The 19,257-nt window shown below is 38.1% G+C and overlaps 1 protein-coding gene across 1 annotated transcript in view; it reads right to left on the bottom strand.

The window, feature by feature from the left end:
- Nucleotides 1-15,237, bottom strand: part of LOC122555901 (transient receptor potential cation channel subfamily V member 6-like) — a 54,799-nt gene extending 39,562 nt beyond the window's left edge. Inside the window, exons 1-5 of the mRNA XM_043702166.2 lie at nucleotides 15,107-15,237; nucleotides 13,573-13,653; nucleotides 12,698-12,792; nucleotides 3,546-3,668; nucleotides 1,996-2,136 (exon numbers count right to left, since the gene is read on the bottom strand). Of these exons, the coding sequence (XP_043558101.2) occupies nucleotides 1,996-2,136; nucleotides 3,546-3,668; nucleotides 12,698-12,792; nucleotides 13,573-13,607 (394 nt within the window). The 5' untranslated portion in view covers nucleotides 13,608-13,653; nucleotides 15,107-15,237. The remainder of the gene's footprint in view (nucleotides 1-1,995; nucleotides 2,137-3,545; nucleotides 3,669-12,697; nucleotides 12,793-13,572; nucleotides 13,654-15,106) is intronic.
- Nucleotides 15,238-19,257: the final 4,020 nt, after the last annotated feature.

Here is a 19,257-nt window from a genome sequence, read left to right as displayed (position 1 = left end):
ATGAAATTATTGGGGTTCCATTAAATCCATAAACATTTTGATATGTTAGTAAAACTTACCATTCAATGATAGCTTGTTTTTAAATAACAAGAAAGTAATTCAGTAATTTTTCTGAGATTATTTGTAACAATTGTCCAATGTCATCTAAACGCTTTGACAAAAATTACTCTGAACATTTCAGAGTTATGAATAGGTAAGAAGAAAATGAGTGAACAATTATTTTTAAAAAATCAAATATACCATTATACCAATGCCAATGTATCAAATATACCATTCTACCAATGCCAATGTATCAAATATACTATTATACCAAAATGAAGTGTTCCACAAATTTTGTTGATCAGCACAAGACTTGTCAAAGTGGACCAATCCACTCACTTCTCTGGTAATTAAATATTTATTCAACTAACTGTTTGGACAGCAAAAGGATCAGAAAAATGGATGACAACCATTCCAATGTAAATCTAATTGGCAATTCCCTAACTATTTTTGAGTTTGCTGTATCCACATCATTTGACTACCATTCATACACACATTCTCCATACTAATAAATGCCTTCAGTCGGCCTACTGAATCCCTTATATTTGGTCAGAGGTATCATCCACTTTTCTTCTGGAAGAATGTCCAAATCACAAAATTTATCTGATCCTTCAATGAGTAGGTTCTGTCCCTCACTCCTCTTGATCCACAGCCTGTGATTGTCCTGATGCTTCTATTTGAAAATCAGTATCTAAATGCCTAAGTTAGTTTATCCAGGTCTGTTACTTGTTATTTGAGTGGTGCATGATGCTACGAGGTTTTGCTTCATTTTTAACAGCTATAGAAATAGAAAAGGAATATGTATTTCACTTCTGGCTCCAATATGCTTCAATCTACAATTATAGTACTTCACATTTTATGGTGTTTGAGTGCTGGCATAGAGGGAAGTGAGTAAACAAATAGAATGAGAAGAACAAAAATGAGAAGGATGGTAAATGCATTATGTAGCTAGATTTTTGAAATTTGTTTGAGATGAAGACTCTTAAAGGTATCAGTGCTGTAAATGTCATATATACATTTATACATATATTAGTGTACTCTGTTATAGAACAAAATTATAAGGACACATTCAAAGGGTTAGTAAAGTGTCTGAGAAAGGAAGAAAAATTGATGGTGCATGTATTTTGCCAGTCTCATTGATTCACAAGAGTACTCTTACCTCAGAATATTTGTAGCTAGATTTCTGCTTCACAACTATAACATTGAGATGGCCTACACTTCCTTCTCTCTGCTGTGAGAGCTCACCTGTTTGGATGATGACTTCAATAATACATTGGAGAAACATCCTGTGCTGCATTTCTTTATAGAAGCACTTCCAAAAATGCATTACCAAATGTAATGGTTATATTTCTGTATTTGTGCTATATGTCCTGCTGTCTCATTTCTCCCCCACTAAGGCACACTCCCAAACCTCATGTGGTATTTTCCCAGATGGTACCTTGGGCATTTACCTTGGTATTTGCCACCTCTACCAATATATGATGCTGTGCAAAGGTTGTTTGAGATAGTTTGCTGCCACCAATCTTGTTTGTCTTCAGGTTATCTAGTAATCAGTGATAGAGGATACTCCACCTATTAGTGTCTGTAGAAGAGGGATTGTACTTAGATAACAAGAAGGTTTATTGCATGATAGCAACTAATACAACTCGGACATAATTATTAGGGTCTTAAGGAACTGGCACAGCTACAACTGCTCCTTCCAAAATTTTGAGTAGAATTCCTTGCCTTCATCCATGCTGTGTTTGACATTATGTACAGCCAATGTAATCTGAATATTAGAATCATTTAAAATCATTACCTTATAAACAACTGACACATTGTACATATTGTTAAACCTGACCAAGAAGGATACACAGTCAATAGGTATAAAGCTCACATGTACTCTGACTCTGCTTACTCTGTCAATTTAATAGAAAATAGACCAATTCTACATTTGGAGAATAAATGAGAGATTACCATAGTAACACTGACATTCCTCCCCAGGGACAAAACAGGAGCCAGTTGCACGAGCATTCATCACATCAGCACCTCGTTTCAACAGTTCCTTAACCATTTCCACATCTTGTTTCAGAACAGCAATGTGCATGGGGGTCTCACCTATTGGATGAAAAGAAACAGAAATGAAACAGGATAAGAAATAGCATCACACTAAAGATGTGAGTAATCTAGTTTGTTTTTTTTTTCAGTTAGCTGGAAGGTTTATTTTAGCTTGAGAATATCTGCTGCTGAAATTGGCTAACTGAAATAAAAATATTTAATTCTAGATGACCAACATTCCTCAATTGGCTGATAATGGCAACCAAATCAGGAAAGAATGTTCAGATTTTTTACTGAGTTTAAATGTTTTTGAATGTTACAAAGGAAAGATGACTTGGTGACTATTAAGTAATAGTTTTATCTCTGCATAGCTAGTCAGCAATGGTTTATTTTGTGCCTTGCATATTAGCTTAAGGAGCAGAATTTCAGATTTGATTGTGAAATTGTGCTCGTCGCGTTACAGATTCAATTGCACTGAATTAATTTAAAGTTAATAATGAAAGCAAATTCTTCCATGAACCATGGATTCAAGCAGCACACTGGTATGTAATTGTTTGATTAAAATAGATTACTTACAGTGTGGAAACAGGCCTTTTGGCCCAACAAGTCCACACCAACCCTCCGAAGAGCAACCCACCCAGACCCATTCCCCTACATTTACCCCTTCACCAACACACTACAGGCAATTTAGCACAGCCAATTCACCTAACCTGCCCATTTTTGGACTGTGGGAGGAAAGCGGAGCACCCACAGGAAACCCACACAGACACGGGGAGAATGTGCAAACTCCACACAGACAGTTGCCTGAGGCAGGAATTGAACCCGGGTCTTTGGTGCTGTGAGGCAGCAGTGCTAACCACTGTGCCACCGTGCCGCCGCGTTTCTTTGGGTTGAATCTCCTGCTCTTGGTGGCAAGAAGGGCACTGGGTGATGGCATACCCAAACTCTGCCATCTCCCTACCTCTGCTGGAATTAAGCTCTCGATAGAAATTGCAACAGTCCAAACACTCTCACAAACTCCATTATAGGTAGAGGAGAATTTCCTCCCACTAGTCACCACTTGTTTTGATCCACATGTTAAAGGTGAAAGGCCAAAGTTTGATCAACCGCATGATTCAGTGTCACATATCTGACACTTTTACCTCAGGCATCAATATTTAGACTTTAAATTAGGTTCAGAAACAATTAATATTAATGTACAAGACCATGTCTTTTAATTAAATAAAATCTATTTTCTGAGGAATACATTGAGCTAATATTGCAAAACATAATGATTAGTTAAATAGATCAAAATGAGCACTTATTTTGTCTTCCAAACATGTTCATTTTGGCAAATGCATATAAAGTTAGTTCTTCTTTTAATGAGCCTGAGATTAAAGTTCTACAATAACAGATTGCTTTTGTACAGTGTCTTTAACATAGTCAGAACTGGTTCGATAAACGATGAGAACACTACTATTATTTTTTACCTCTGTACATATCAGATGTCATTGGTTCATTGATGAGAGATGGCATCATATCCAGAATAAACTCTGCAATTTCCTTATTGCCATTTAACAAGGCAGTGTGCAGGATTGTTTCTTCCAAATTCCCTTTTAATAATAATGTTGAATTTCAGTTTAGAACAAAATCAAAATGAAATGTCAAAACACTGGTGATATTATTTTACAAAAAATATTTCGTAATTTGAACAAATAAACTTATGATATTAACTTATAACAACAAATGTTTCTTATTACTATATCTAACTTTCTGAAACTTGGTATCATTGTTCAGTCAAACAGTCTCTGCACTGACCAACACTCCCAGAGGCAGGATCTCAACTCTCAAGTAGCCTTTAAGACCCTGTCCTTTATTAGCTGCCGGATAGTCTGACGATTGGACCAGGGATCATATAACAGCTGAGGCACAATTGTCCGAGTCGTTCTTTCCCATCCTCAGGATCATTGCTGTTACAATGAAATCTAACCCACCATTTACATGCCAATAATAACATGGCACCATAAGCTTATGTCAGTTCCCTGGTATTACTGATACTAACCGGGCTTTTTAAAAAATATTTTAGGTAAATGAAGTGCCCGATAATTTTATTTTAAATATAAATTCTATGTCTGAGGTTAAATTCACAAGAGTTGAGGATTATTTCACATATATTCTTGCTAAGCACTCTGTTTATAACTACCTATGATGTGGAGGTGCTGGTGTTGGACTGGCGTGGACAAAGTTAAAAATCACACAGCACCAGGTTATAATCCAACAGGTTTATTTGGAACTACTAGCTTTCAGAGTACTGCTCCTTTATCAGGTAACTAATGGGGGCAGGATTGGAATACAGACAGACTCTAACCTCACACTTTTAATGCATTGTCTGAGCTGAGTTGTCACCTTTTTTTAATAAACCTTAAATTATCCCAGGAATGTGACTTGTAAGAAATTCTGGGATTTACATATTAATGAATTAATACCTGCAGTCCATTCTAAAAGATGAAAGATTTAGCAGCAATCTAAGTTTGTTTAATATATTGTATCACTTGCATGACACTGTGTTGTGTGAAAGATAACTTTATCTCTATAATGAGATTAAGGGTTTAGTGATGTGACAAATGTGAGACTTTATAAGTGGCTATATTTTAAATTGTTTCTTTTAATTCAAGTTAAAATAGAAAACCTTTGAATGGAAGATGGGACTGTAGGGACCACAGCTAAAATTCATCATGTAGAGACAGAAGCCCAGGTCAAAACTATAAAAATATCATAGATATTTAAAAGCCAGTTTTCACAGCTTGACTCAAAAGACAGGCAGGAGGTATTGCTAGACACTAACTCTCAACTCAGGTAGATAGATAAAGCAGAGAGAGAGAGAAATGGTTGTTGTTGTGCCAAATAGAGGGAATAATTGTCCTTGTGGTATCCACAGAAGAGATTGCTGATGAGGACAAAATCCCTGTTCAAGGAGATGAAACTCAGGGTTGAGAACGTTCCTTGCTGCTGGAAGTCAGTTCCATGATGCTCAGGAGGTTTAGTAAAGGAACTTTATGTGGACACTGAAAGACTCATTCTGGTTGGGATGGAAGACGAGTTGTTTGGAGCTTGGGAACTTCATCTATAACATTACATATGTGTGAAAAGTGTGGCACAATGTGCAAACTGAGTGGAGTTTCCACTGTATTAATTAATTCCTGGTGAAATTGTCTTTTCAATAGTTTTCTGTACTAGTTGACTATGAAGTAATGTTGAGTTAATGTTGAATATAATTTGTTTGTTATAATAAAACAGTTAAAATGTGAAATCTTATCATATGATTCAGTCTGTCAGTCACTGGAAAATTATTTTTTTTAACCACCTATTTATTTCTCTTTGTTGCTACTGGTTAATGCCATTGTCTGACTGTGGCAACAATCCCTGACTGTATACAATCTACCTTAATTGACCATGAACTAATCTCCTGGCATTTTCAGATGCAGCCGTTTAGTGGAAATATGTGCTGTGTGTTTGTCACATAAGCTGCTGGCACACTTTGTGAGTGTGATGACACAGCATGGTGCCATGCAACAACATGTCCACCCCATTGACTGATTACTGCTGGCAACTACCTCAAGCTACTTGGCTTTGTGTCTGTGCTAAAAGGCAAGACAGAAGTAATGTGAGACTGTAAGTTCAAAATTATGTGACAATATACTAAAAGGCAAGCGCGGTATTGATGTTGGGAGCACGCAAGAATGTGCAAAGTCAGTGCATGCTGAGAGAGCAACCTAAGAACTCTGAGATTAGATTAGATTAGATTAGATGTGAGCTCTGAGATGCAAACTGCTCCAATGCATGTGATAGGTGTCTGTTTCTGCATTCAAAGAGGCAAAAGCGTTGTAATGAAACATGTCAGTGAACTCCAAGTGCAGTATTAAAGTGGTGAACTTTCTTCCAAGTGAGTCAAAGATGTGCTCTGATCTGGTGAACCTGCTGCTTTGATGATGTCAATCTCTGTGGATGAAGGATGTAAAGGTTGGTCTCCATGGAGTGTTCTGTAAGATGTTGGGTCTGTCAGCCAAGGAGCAAGTGGCAAGCTGGAGTCACCAGATATCCACTCATGTCAGGAACTGTCACCACATAGTTTATTTCCTCTACCTGGAAAAATAGCTAACTACATATAAAAGAGGTGCAATTAGGTAATGATGAGATGTTAATGCATGCAAATAGGCCCCTTGCTGCTTACTAGTGAGATTTTCATCGTGCCATTAAAATCTTGGCCAGTAAATCCGACTTCTTCCTTCATCGTTGAGAACCTTGGCGAACAGCCAGAAATCGTGTTACATATTGGCACTAATGATATAGCCAGGAAAAGGATCGAGGATATAAAAAGTGATTTCAGGGAGTCATGATGGAAGCTGCAAAGCAGGACGAACAGAGTAGTGTTCTCTAGTTTACTACCAGTGCCATGAGATAGTGAGGCGAGGAACACGGAGCAGGTGCAGCTTAACACGTAGCTGCGCAGCTGGTGTAGGAGGGAGGGCTTCAGATATGTAGATAATTGGGATGCCTTCTGGGGAAGGTGGGACTGTTACAAAAAGGACGGGTTGCATCTGAACTGGAAGGGGACCAATGTCCTGGGTGGAAGGTTTGCTCGAGTAGTTCGAGAGGGTTTAAACTAGTATGGCAGGGGGGTGGGAACCTGAGCTATATACCGGAGGTGAGAGTTGATGCAGATGAGGCAATAGCAAGAGGTAGACCAGCTAGTGGAAAGGATTTTCCTGGGAAGGAACCAAGGGATCAGTTAAGGAGTATCAGAAATAAAAGTGATGAACTTAGAGCATGGATCAGTACCTGGTGCTATGATGTTGTGGCCATAACAGAGACAGGTTTCTTAGGGGCAGGAATGGTTGCTGGATGTTCCAGGGTTTAGAGCATTTAAAAAGAATAGGGAGGGGGGAAAAAAGGAGGGGGTGTAGCACTGCTAATCAGAGAGGGTATCACAGCTACAGAAGCTTCCATTGTCGAGGAAGATCTGCCTACCGAGTCAGTATGGGTGGAAATCAGGAACAGCAAGGGAGCAGTCACCTCATTAGGGGTTTACTACAGGCCCCCCAATAGCAGCAGGGAGATGGAAGAAAGCATAGGTCGGCAGATTTTGGAAAAGTTTGGACGTAGTAGGGTTGTTGTAATTGGTGACTTTAACTTTCCCAATATTGATTGGAACCTCCTTCGAGCAGAAGATTTGAATGGAGCTATTTTTGTAAGGTGTGTTCAGGAGGGTTTCCTAACTCAGTACGTTGACAGGCTGACGAGGGGAGAGGCCATTCTAGACTTGGTGCTCAGAAACAAGCCGGAGCAGGTATCAGATCTTGTGGTGGGAGAGCATTTTGGTGATAGTGGTCACAACTGCCTCACCTTCTACATAGCTATGGAGAAGGAGAGGATTAGGCAAAATAGGAGGATATTTAATTGGGGAAGAGGAAACTATGATGCGATTAGACATGAGTTAGGAAGCATGGATTGGGAGCAATTGTTCCATGGTAAAGGCACTATAGACATGTGGAGACTGTTTAAGGAACAGTTGTTGCAAGTGATGAATAAATATGTCCCTCTGAGACAGGCAAGAAGTGGTAAGATAAAGGAGCCTTGGATGACGAGAGCGGTGGAGCTTCTCATCAAAACGAAAAAGGTAGCTTACATAAGGTGGAGGAAGCTAGGGTCAAGCTCAGCTCTGGAGGATTACAGGCAGGCGAGGAAGGAGTTCTAAAATGGTCTGAGGAGAGCCAGGAGGGGGCACGAGAAAGGCTTGGCAGAACGAATTAGGGAGAACACAAAGGCATTTTACACTTATGTGAGGAATAAGAGAATGGTCAAAGAAAGAGTATGGCCGATCAGGGATAGCATAGGGAATTTGTGTGTGGAGTCTGAGGAGGTAGGGAAAGCCCTAAATGAGTTTTTTGCTTCTGTCTTTACGAAAGAAACGAACTTTGTAGTGAATGAAACCTTTGAAGAGCAGGTGTGCATGCTGGAATGGATGGAATGGAAGCTGATGTGCTGAAAATTTTGTCAAACATTAAGATTGACAAGTCGCCAGGCCCAGACCAGATTTGTCCTCGGCTGCTTTGGGAAATGAGAAATGCAATTGCTTCGCCACTTGCGAGGATCTTTGCATCCTTGCTGTCCACTGGAGTTGCACCTTAGGACTGGAGAGAGGCAAATGTAATTCCTCTCTTCAAGAAAGGAAATAGGGAAATCCCCGGCAATTACAGACCAATAAGTCTCACGTCTGTCGTCTGCATTGTGTTAGAAAGGATTTTGAGGGATAGGATTTATGACCATCTGGAAGAGCATGGCTTGATTAAATGCAATCAACATGGCTTTGTGAGGGGCAGGTCATGCCTCACAAACCTTATCGAGTTCTTTGAGGATGTGACTAGAAAAGTTGATGAGGGTTGAGCTGTGGATGTGGTGTATATGGACTTCATCAAGGCATTTGATAAGGTTCCCCATGGTAGCTCATTCAGAAGGTCAGGAGGAATGGGATTCAGGGAACTTAGCTGTCTGGATACAGAATTGGCTGGCCAACAGAAGACAGCGAGTGGTAGTAGAAGGACAATATTCTGCCTGGAAGTCTGTGATGATTGGTGTTCCACAGGGCTCTGTCCTTGGGTCTCTACTGTTTGTAATTTTTATTAATGACTTGGATGAGGGGATTGAAGGATGGGTCAGCAAGTTTGCAGACGACACAAAGGTTGGAGGTGTTGTTGACAGTATAGAGGGCTGTTGTAGGCTGCAGTGGGACATTGACAAGATGCAGAGATGGGCTGAGAGGTGGCAGATGGAGTTCAACCTGGATAAATGTGAGGTGATGTATTTTGGAAGGTCGAATTTGAAAGCTGAGTGCAGGATTAAAGATAGGATTCTTGGCAGTGTGGAGGAACAGAGGGATCTTGGTGTGCAGGTACATAGATCCCTTAAAATGGCCACCCAAGTGGATAGGGTTGTTAAGAAAGCATATGGTGTATTGGCTTTCATTAACAGGGGGATTGAGTTTAAGAGTCGTGAGATCTTGTTGCAGCTCTATAAAACTTTGGTTAGATCGCACTTGGAATACTGCGTCCAGTTCTGGTCACCCTATTATAGGAAAGATGTGGATGCTTTGGAGAGGGTTCAGAGGAGCTTTACCAGGATGCTGCCTGGACTGGAGGGCTTATCTTGTGAAGAGAGGTTAACTGAGCTCGGACTTTTTTCATTGGAGAAAAGGAGGAGGAGAGGGGACCTAATTGAGGTATACAAAATGATGAGAGGCATAGATAGAGTCGATAGCTAGAGACTATTTCCCAGGGCAGAAATGACTAACACGAGAGGTCTTGGTTTTAAGCTGATTGGAGGAAAATATAGAGGGGATGTCAGAGGCGGGTTCTTTACACAGAGAGTTGTGAGAGCATGGAATGCATTGCCAGCAGCAGTTGTGGAAGCAAGGTCCTTGGGGACATTTAACAGACTACTGGACATGCATATGGTCACAGAAATTTGAGGGTGCATACATGAGGATCAGTGGTCGGCATAACATCGTGGGCTGAAGGGCCTGTTCTGTGCTGTACTGTTCTATGTTCTATGTTCTAACCTTGTTTCCCCAATCTCACCATATCTTTCCAATTGAATCATCATTGATAGACATCTTTCAGGAGCTGAGAAAATTGCTCTCTAAAGGACAGAATAAGATCAAGGTAAGTGTTTAAGTGAATTAAATGATAGAGGCAGGGTGGTTTAGGGGGAAATTCCAGAGTCTCATGCTGAGATTTTAAAGGACAACAAAAGGGAAGGACTGCTATTGATTCTATTTTCTGTAGCGAGGTCTGCAGTAAACAGTGTATGTAGTTTTATGTGCAGCTGGTGACAATTTTATGACAATGTGATGCCTTATGGCTCAGCCAAAACAATTGACGGGTAGCTTGGTGGATTGTCGCTTGAACATGTTGTTGATGTTCATCAAGCCATATGTGATACGAGTCAGTATCTTCCAGGAAATGGGAAGAAATCAGAAAAGAAGAAGGATTTTTAAAACATCAGCTTAGAATTAAATGTAAGAATTTTTTAAAAAATATTTGACTTGAAATCACTGTTTCAGGAATTCAAAATGCTAAGTATTAAGCTACTTAAATGATAAAACTAATTCCTGGTGTGCTTATGAATTATCTTGTTATTATGAATTATAACTATGATCAGCTGTGAATCTCACAAATGACAGAGCAGATTTGAATGACAAATACTTTTGTGTTTTATGGTTTTATGCAACTTTAATTTGCAGTCTCTTATTCATGAGATATGTTTTGTACGCCAAAAAATTTGTACCTAGAGTTCCCGATAATATGAATGTTAAGCTACATCAGTGTATCAACACTGAAGTATTATGATATGTTTGTAAGTTGTAATTTGAAATTTTTCTCATGATATGCTATGTCTGATATTTTGGTTTCTAAATATTTTGTTAGTAGGCTCTTATCAATAGATGACTATTAATGTCCTAAACTGACTTTCATATATTCAAGTGTTTGAGCTGCTTGCCACTAATGAAGAAGTCTTTGCAGTTGAAGGACATTAGATTTCAATAAATTACTGCTAAGGTCCAGTCAAGGATAGTAGTGGGAATTTGCGTATGGAGGCTGAAGAGATTGGGGAGACACTGAATGAATACTTTTCGTCAGTATTCACTCAGAAACAGGACATTGTTGCCGATGTTAATATTGAGTCACAATTAATTAGAATGGACGGCTTTGAGGTATGTAGGGAAGAGGTGTTGGAAATTCTGGAAAAGGTGAAAATAGATAAGTCCCCTGGGCCTGATGGTATTTATCCTAGGATTCTCTGGAAAGTAAGGGAGGAGATTGCAGAGCCATTGGCCTTGATTTTTATGTCCTCGTTGTCTACAGGAATAGTGCCAGTAGACTGGAGGATAGCAAATGTGGTTCCCTTGTTCAAGAAGGGGAGTAGGGATAACCCTAGTAACTATAGGCTGGTGAGTCTCACTTCTGTTGTGGGCAAAGTCTTAGAGAGAATTGTAAGGGATAGGATTTATGAACATCTGGCTAGGAATAATGTGATCAAGGATAGTCAGCATGGTTTTGTGAAGGGCAGATCGTGCCGCACAAACCTTATTGAATTCTTTGAGAAGGTGACTAAGGAGGTAGACGAGGGTAAAGCGGTAGATGTGGTGTATATGGATTTTAGTAAGGCATTTGATAAGGTTCCCCATGGTAGGCAAAAAATACGGAGGTATGGCATTGAGGGTGAGTTGGAGGTTTGGATTAGGAATTGGCTGGCTGGAAGAAGACAGAGGGTAGTAGTTGATGGTAAAGGTTCATCTTGGAGTGCAGTTACTAGCGGTGTTCCGCAAGGATCTGTTTTGGGACCATTGCTGTTTGTCATTTTTATAAATGACCTGGAGGAGGGGCCAGAAGGTTGGGTGAGCAAGTTTGCGGATGATACGAAAGTCGGTGGAGTTGTTGACAGTGAGGAAGGATGTGTCAGGTTACAGCGGGATATAGATAAGTTGCAGAGCTGGGCAGAAAGGTGGCAAATGGAGTTCAATGTAGCTAAGTGTGAGGTGATTCACTTTGGTAAGAGTAACAAAAAGACAGGGTACTGGCTAATGGTTGGATACTTAGTAGTATGGATGAGCAGAGGGATCTTGGTGTCCATGTACACAGATCTCTGAAAGTTGTCACCCAGGTAAATAGTGCGGTGAAGAAGGCATATGGCGTACTGGCTTTTATTGGTAGAGGAATTGAGTTCCGGAGCCCTGAGGTCATGTTGCAGTTGTATAAGACTCTGGTGCAGCCGCATCTGGAGTATTGTGTGCAGTTTTGGTTGCCATACTATAGGAAGGATTTGGAGGCACTGGAACGGGTGCAGAGGAGGTTTACCAGGATGTTGCCTGGTATGGTAGGAAGATCGTATGAGGAAAGGCTGAGGCACTTGGGGCTGTTTTCACTGGAGAAAAGAAGGTTTAGGGGTGACTTGATAGAGGTGTACAAGATGATTAGGGATTTAAATAGGGTTGACCATGAGAACCTATTACGAGGGGGCATAGCTTTAAATTAAGGGGTGGTAGGTATAGGACAGATGTTAGGGGTAGGTTCTTTACTCAGCGAGTCGTGAGTTCATGGAATGCCCTGCCAGTAGCAGTGGTGGACTCTCCCTCTTTATGGGCATTTAAACAGGCATATGGAGGATAGTGGGCTAGTGTAGGTTAGGTGGGCTTGGATCGGCGCAACATCGAGGGCCATAGGGCCTGTACTGCGCTGTATTTTTCTATGTTTCTATGTTCTATGTTCTAAGAATAGAACTGATTAATGGATAGAGCATATTAACAGAGGTTTAAAACCCTCAGTCTCCATTTGGTAATGTTCATGATTTCAGCCAGGAGTTGACTGAAAGGTTCAAATCAGAGGCAGTTCAAGAAGGCAGATGGAAAATAAGGACAAATTAATCTAGATGCCTTTCACACTGGTGCAAACATTCAATTATCAACTGCTTTTAGCAGAGGAAATTTCATTCCCACCTGATGAAATACAGGGCAATTAAAATGGGTGAAGAAAAATTAAATTACAGATAATAATGACTAGATTTAATTAAGATATAATAAACACACCTCGAATGGCAGGATCAAAATCTTTACTTGTCAATAAGGACTTCATACTGACAGTGTCATTTATGTGAGCTGCTTTAAAAAACTCACTTCCATGCCTGAAAAAAAAACACACTTTTGTCATATTTATTCAAAGAATGAAAGATTAAAGTAATTCCAAATCTATTTGATATCAGATAATCTTAAGTAGTTATAAAAATGATCCATTTTCCCTTCTTTGATATGTAACTTATTTCAAGAATGAGACCCAGGATTTGTAAATTTCGGAGCTATAGTTTAGGTATTTTCTAATTAACCTGTTCAACAATGTCATTGCAGATCTTTGCAGCAGATGGAATTTGAAAGACTGACCAAAAATAACAATAAAAGTGGTATCAAAATGGTAGCCAATAAGCAGAACTTTTATTTTACTCAATGTCCAAATTTGCTTAAAGATTTAAATGTGACTCCTTTCTCAGGTTTATCAGTGAGTATTCCCATTTTGTCTTCTCCCCCACCACCAAAATTAAAACAATAAAATCTCCAATATTCAACATAATTATTCCTATAAAACATAATGGCTTGGTTCAATTGATGAACAAGGTTCATGCTGGAAGCTCAGATTTACAAAACCTGTCCCACTATTAAAAATAGCCCAAATTTTAAATTAATTTTTCATATGTAGATGGGATAACCAAAAATGTTAGTAAGGAAATTCATATTCTTTAAATTAATACTATTTCATTTGCTGGAGATTTCATTGTAATCGGCTGATTTCTTTGAGTCAAATATTCCTCCCCTATAATATGCTGTCCAAAATTCAAACTAATGCTTCTGCAGATTATTTTGTCCCTCAGTGTTGTTACATATTTCCTCTTAAGATGTTCTTTGTTTCTTACCTTGCCGTATCGTTCATGTTCACTGTGATATACATGTCGACTGTTTAAGTTACTTCTAGCAGCTAAACTCCTGATTGAATCCTTTAAAAAGAGAGGGGATTATATTTGATCAACATTGCTTCAAGAACAAATATATATTATAATTGCTTTTCTGAATGTGGACTCCTATGGTAAGGACCTAACATTCGATTTAAAATTTCAAATTCAATACTGGAAATTACAGGTATAATCCTTACAAAATTAATAGCCATCACATTAATTGAAACTAATAATTCCATAGAGGTATTAGTAGTGAGTGAGAGTCCACAATAGGAATACACATTTCAGCAATTTCATTCCAAAAGCCTTGTCCATTAATGTTTTTTGCGTATTATTCTATACTTCACTAAATATATTCCAGATTTCTGTGAGATACTATGGGAGAAAAGTGATTGTGATATTCATTGCTGAATATTATATAGTAAAATTATACAATCATTTAACATTGTAATCCATATTGTCTTTAAATGTATTGCAAAGATTATATTCCTGTCAACATTTTTAATTTTGAAATCTTCTCAGTCTCAGACAAATGACTTAAAAGAGAAGTGCAAAATATTCAAGCTGCTTTAAACAAACTTCACTTTACTTTTTTCAATGTTTCAATAAAATTTACCAACTTGTAAGCTTGTGAAATTTATGCAAACTGCGTATCTTCAAAACTTCCTTCAAAAATACTAAACATAACATTGCTATAATTTTACTTTTTAAACAATTAAAATCATTTTAAAATAATTATATGCAACTATTGTGCATCACCCATTGATTATAGTTTGCATTAGCTTCATCTACAAGTTATTTCAACAGACTGTCTTTTACTATTTTATTCAATTAAAATTACAAGGAGTCACTTGTTTTATCCTTATAAATTGTACATACATAAATTTGAGCTAGGCTAAGCCACCTTAAATTTAAATAGTGGTATTATATTTGTTAATGTGTTAAGAATTGAAACATTGTTGCCGGAACAATGTGGCATAATAATTCAAATGTGCCCATTAGATTAATATAGAAAAATATCTCCTTGAATCAAATATAATTACAGCGATGAGTGTTCAGTTTATCAATAACTGCCTCCACTTGAATCACTGAAAATTATAACCTGAGATTCTGAGCTTAATCATCATAGCATTTCTGACTAATGAAGCTGCAAACAAAGTTCCAATTTTACTTAAGTTATTTATTTGTCTATCCTCAACGCAATTAAAAGCCAATATCTGAACTACAATATGAATCAAAACTTCCCGAGAATTATTTATTGTCAAATTAACATGAAAATAATATTCTGGATTAGGCACCACATCTTAAGTCATATGTCTAAATCTTAAATATTATCTTAAGATGTTTATAGAACTTTTAACAAAAATTTCACTAGCTTTAATGCACAATTTCCTGAGAACTACCAAATTCAGAATATTTTTTCTTAAAAAGTGCTTATGTTTATGAATTTGGAAAAGGTTGTTTTAGTGTGTAATGGCAGATTTAATATTCTTACCTTGGATTCTCTTCTTAATCGTGCTTGTATAAAATCTTTCAGTGCAGTGTGACTACAGAAACAATCCTTAAAGGAGTGACTTTACCTGGCTAATTGTTTTGGAAATACACAGGCCAACTTCTTGACATGTTTTCATTGTATTTTGGAAGACTATTTTATTGTTTCAGTAACTAACAATAAACAGAAGGAATGATCTCCAGCAGGAATGCTTGAATAGACTTCTAATTATTCAGTTTACTTCCAATGAACATCTTAATCAAAAACATATCATGATTCAGAGGAAATGTGATAGAACTTGATGGCTATCAAAATGAGGACAGCGACCAAATACTATGTCTCTTTAAAAACAGATTTTTAATATAGTACAGCATTTGCATAATGTTACGTAACCAAATCGTACAAAGTCCTGACGTAGAACTGTATCACCATTTTTCATTGTCACTAGTCTAGATTCTGGAACTCCCTCACTAACAGCACTATGGGTGAACCTGCACCAGTTTGACTGCAACAATTCAAGAGGATAAGTTGGCACTATCTTCTGAAGAATAAATTATAGATGGGCAGGAAATGATAGTCTTGCCAATAATGGCTGTGTCCCATGAAAGGATAGAAATAGTTAAGAAAAACTCTTTACTCTTGATAATTTTATTAAGCTAGATTTTTTTTAAAAATGCAGTAGTTGGAGAAATTATGTTAGTATTATGATGGGTTTAGCTGCAAAATAGAGACATAGAGACAAGCCCAAGGAAGTTAAGATAAATCTTGATGAAACACTGCCTCAGACTCAATTGATACATTGGTACAAATGAAGATGTTGAAGAGGTACTGAAAGTGTTCATGTTCCAGAAATTTCAGTTACATGGATTGATAGGAAAAGCACAGGCTTTTCTCACTGGAGAAGAAAAGATTGAGGAGTTTTGATAGAGATGTTTCATAGAGTAGATAGGGAGAGACTCTTCCTGTTGGTTGAAGAGCAAGAAGCAGTAGTTAAGATGATTAACAAGAAGAACAGGAACAATGTGACAAAAATATTATTTTGCAGTGATTTATTTTGACTTGGAATGCATTGCCTGAATGTGTGAAGGCAGATTAAATTGTGTCTTTCAAAAGAAAATTGAATAATTATGTATAGGAAAAATGCAATGTTGTAGGAAAATGCAGAGGAGTGAGCTAGAAGTGCTACCATGGATACAATAAACCATATCCTTCTGTGCTATAACTATTTTATTATTCTATAATTTCTGATATAGAGCATCTAGTTTATTGAATTCTAACTGAAGAACATTTGAAAATATTAGAATGTTTATTCAAATTAATCCGAGCCTTAAATACTTATGTTCCTGGAAATGTTTTCACTAACAAAGACTTAGAGAAACAGAACTACTAATTTTCCACTTTCCTTTAATCATGATGAAATATTTTGCTCTGATTTGCATCTAATATGAACAATATGCTGCGAGTAAAATAGAAAGACAGATGAGGATCTGAATCAGAAAAAAGATAGTTAATTAGAAAAGGCAGACAAGGGCAAGTCAGTGAATAAGGTCACTCTGAAGAATTAAACTGCATTCATTTCAATGCACGGCCTCTTATAGGTAAAGCAGATGGAGTCCCACCTTGATGGGATTGCATTGTAGGCCCCCCAATAATTAATGGGAAACTGAGAACCAAATATGTGGAGCGATCTCAGACATATGTAAGAATAATAGGGCTGTAGTAGTGGGGAATTTTAATTTTTCAAACATTCACTGGAAGTGCCATAATGTTAAAGGTTTGGATGGTGAGGAATTCATTAAATGTGTTCAAGAAAATTTTCTTTATCAATATGTAAATGTACCCACCAGAGAAGAAGCAAAACTTGAGGAAATACGGAAAATCTCCTGTCTTGGGAAATAAGGCAGGGCAAGTGACTGAAGTGGTAGTAGAGACAACACTTTGGGACTGGTGATCATAATTCTATTCATTTTAAAATAGTTATGGAAAAAGGTAAACCTTCCATAAAAGTTAAAGTTCTTAATTGGAGTAAGGCAAATTTTAATGGTATGAGAAACGAACTTTCAAAAGTTGGTTGGAAGAGACTGTTCACAGGTAAAGGCATGACCGACAAGTGGGAGACTTTCAAAAGTGTGATAACAAGAGTTCAGAGCCATGATGTTCCTGTTCGAATGAAAGACAAGGCTGGTAAGAGCAGGGAAGAATGGATGAATAAAGATTTTGAGCTTCTAATCCTTATTAAATTTGGCCTATTAATTTTCAGCTGTCCTCTAAAATCAAGTCAAGCAGGCCACTCAGTCCTATCAAGCTACTAGAATTAAATTAGAAAAGAATGGAATTGGATGGCTCTTCCACCACTGCCCTATGCACCAAATCCAACAAAGGCATACCCAGCTCAGACAACCCTGCAAAGTACATTCCATTAACTTTGTAAATACAGGGAGATCTGTTCCACAGACTGGTCAAGTAACAGCCTGATAAGTTCCACTCACAGAATCATTCCAAATTCCTCCTATGCCATTCCTGGGTATGTCCTGTCAGCATAACAGATCCATGAAAAATGTTAGCACAGTAATGTTTATACACATTAGTGAAGGAATACCTCTAGTAGCTATCAAGATTGATGATGAGGTCCCTTGCATCAGATCAAACATTGGCAGGAAAACCTTCTGCTGATTACCACCTACTACCCTGTCTCAGCTGATGAATCAGAGTCTATTTTACATTTTGTTCTCTCAAACTCTTGAAGTACTGAATGTGTTTGTTCATGGAGCTAGATGTCTTAGCTCACTTGGTACTATTGTAGTGTTTGCCAACTTCTCTCTGCAGATGAGGCATTCAGGAAAGGGACAAATAGCATCTCCTGTTCAAGGTAATCCAAAGGCCAGATTGCTCTCATTATAGTGTCTCTGAGCAGTTCTTGGTTTTTATTCTTTGTTTCATCAACTCATATACTCATCTTAGAATCTAAGACTTAGATGAGTGGTGTAACTAAAAAAAAATCCAAAAATATTCATTTTAAGTCAATGGTAACGTGGAAACATGTCAACAGTCGTTTCAATGAGGCTGTGCTTGCACAGTTTTTTTTTTCATAAAGAATGTTTGGTCCTGCACATGTGTTGCTTTTAGCAAGATGAAAACCTTTGTTGTCTGATATTGTTTCCATACTACACATTTGCTAACTCAACCTGTTATGCTGTCGGCTGTAGGCCATCAGCAGCAGCTTGAACCCGATTTGATCCTGTATTTGAATGCACTTGTAGCCTCATGTAATAGTGTTTCCCTCAAGCTGGTGTTAACACCAAGTCATGGGGCTATCCCTACTTCAACGTGGAGAGTTGGGGACTTCCAGGACTATCATCAGGCATCTCAAAAAATGGAGTGAAACTCAGTGAAGGTACAACACAGGACTATGTGAAGGCTAAACTTTGGAACTGACTTGTTACATACAGAGTTAAGTGATCGCTTAACAATAGATCAGATCTCAATTCTATAATCCTACCAAATCCTGTCATAAATAGCAGTGAACTATTGAATAACTAATGAGATAACACACTAGTGAATATGACTTCTGAAGTTCTTGTGACTCTCTTCATTGAAATGTGCTGAGTGGGTAATACATCTTGGTTTCAATTTGGTTGGGGTCTCAAGTTAAGTACTCCAAGGCCAACTCCACACAGATAGTCACCTGAGAGTGTGGAGTTTGCACATTCTCTGTGTCTGTCCAGGTTTTCTCTGGGTGCTCTGGTTTACTCCCACAGTCAAAAGATGTGCAGGTTAGGTGGATTGGCCAGGCTACATTGCCATTGGGTCCAGAGATGTGCTGGCTAGGTGGGTTATCCATGGGAATACAGGGTTACAGGGATAGAATGGGGGCAGGGCTGGTTTGGATGCTCTTCAGCCGGATGGTTTGTTGGGAAAGAAAATCTAATTTTGTTTGTTGTTTGTGGGCAAAGCTTAACAAAACTCTGCGCCTAACCATGGTTTTAGCAAATTCCCCAAAGGAAGTGCAGTTGGTCTTTATTAAGAAGTATCCAAAACTGAATGCTGTAAGTAATCTAATCTAATCTAATCTAATTGAGTCAGATAGACCTTTTGTTTGAGGAGCATTTAAACTCTCCTTTATTGAATAGTCTTGTAAATGCACTGCTCATGTA

The sequence above is a fragment of the Chiloscyllium plagiosum genome, unplaced genomic scaffold (genome assembly GCF_037043375.1).
Source record: "Chiloscyllium plagiosum isolate Xiang-an unplaced genomic scaffold, Cpla_swu_hap1 HiC_scaffold_13, whole genome shotgun sequence".
Lineage (NCBI taxonomy): Eukaryota > Metazoa > Chordata > Chondrichthyes > Orectolobiformes > Hemiscylliidae > Chiloscyllium > Chiloscyllium plagiosum.
This window is presented reverse-complemented; position numbering and strand designations above follow the sequence as displayed.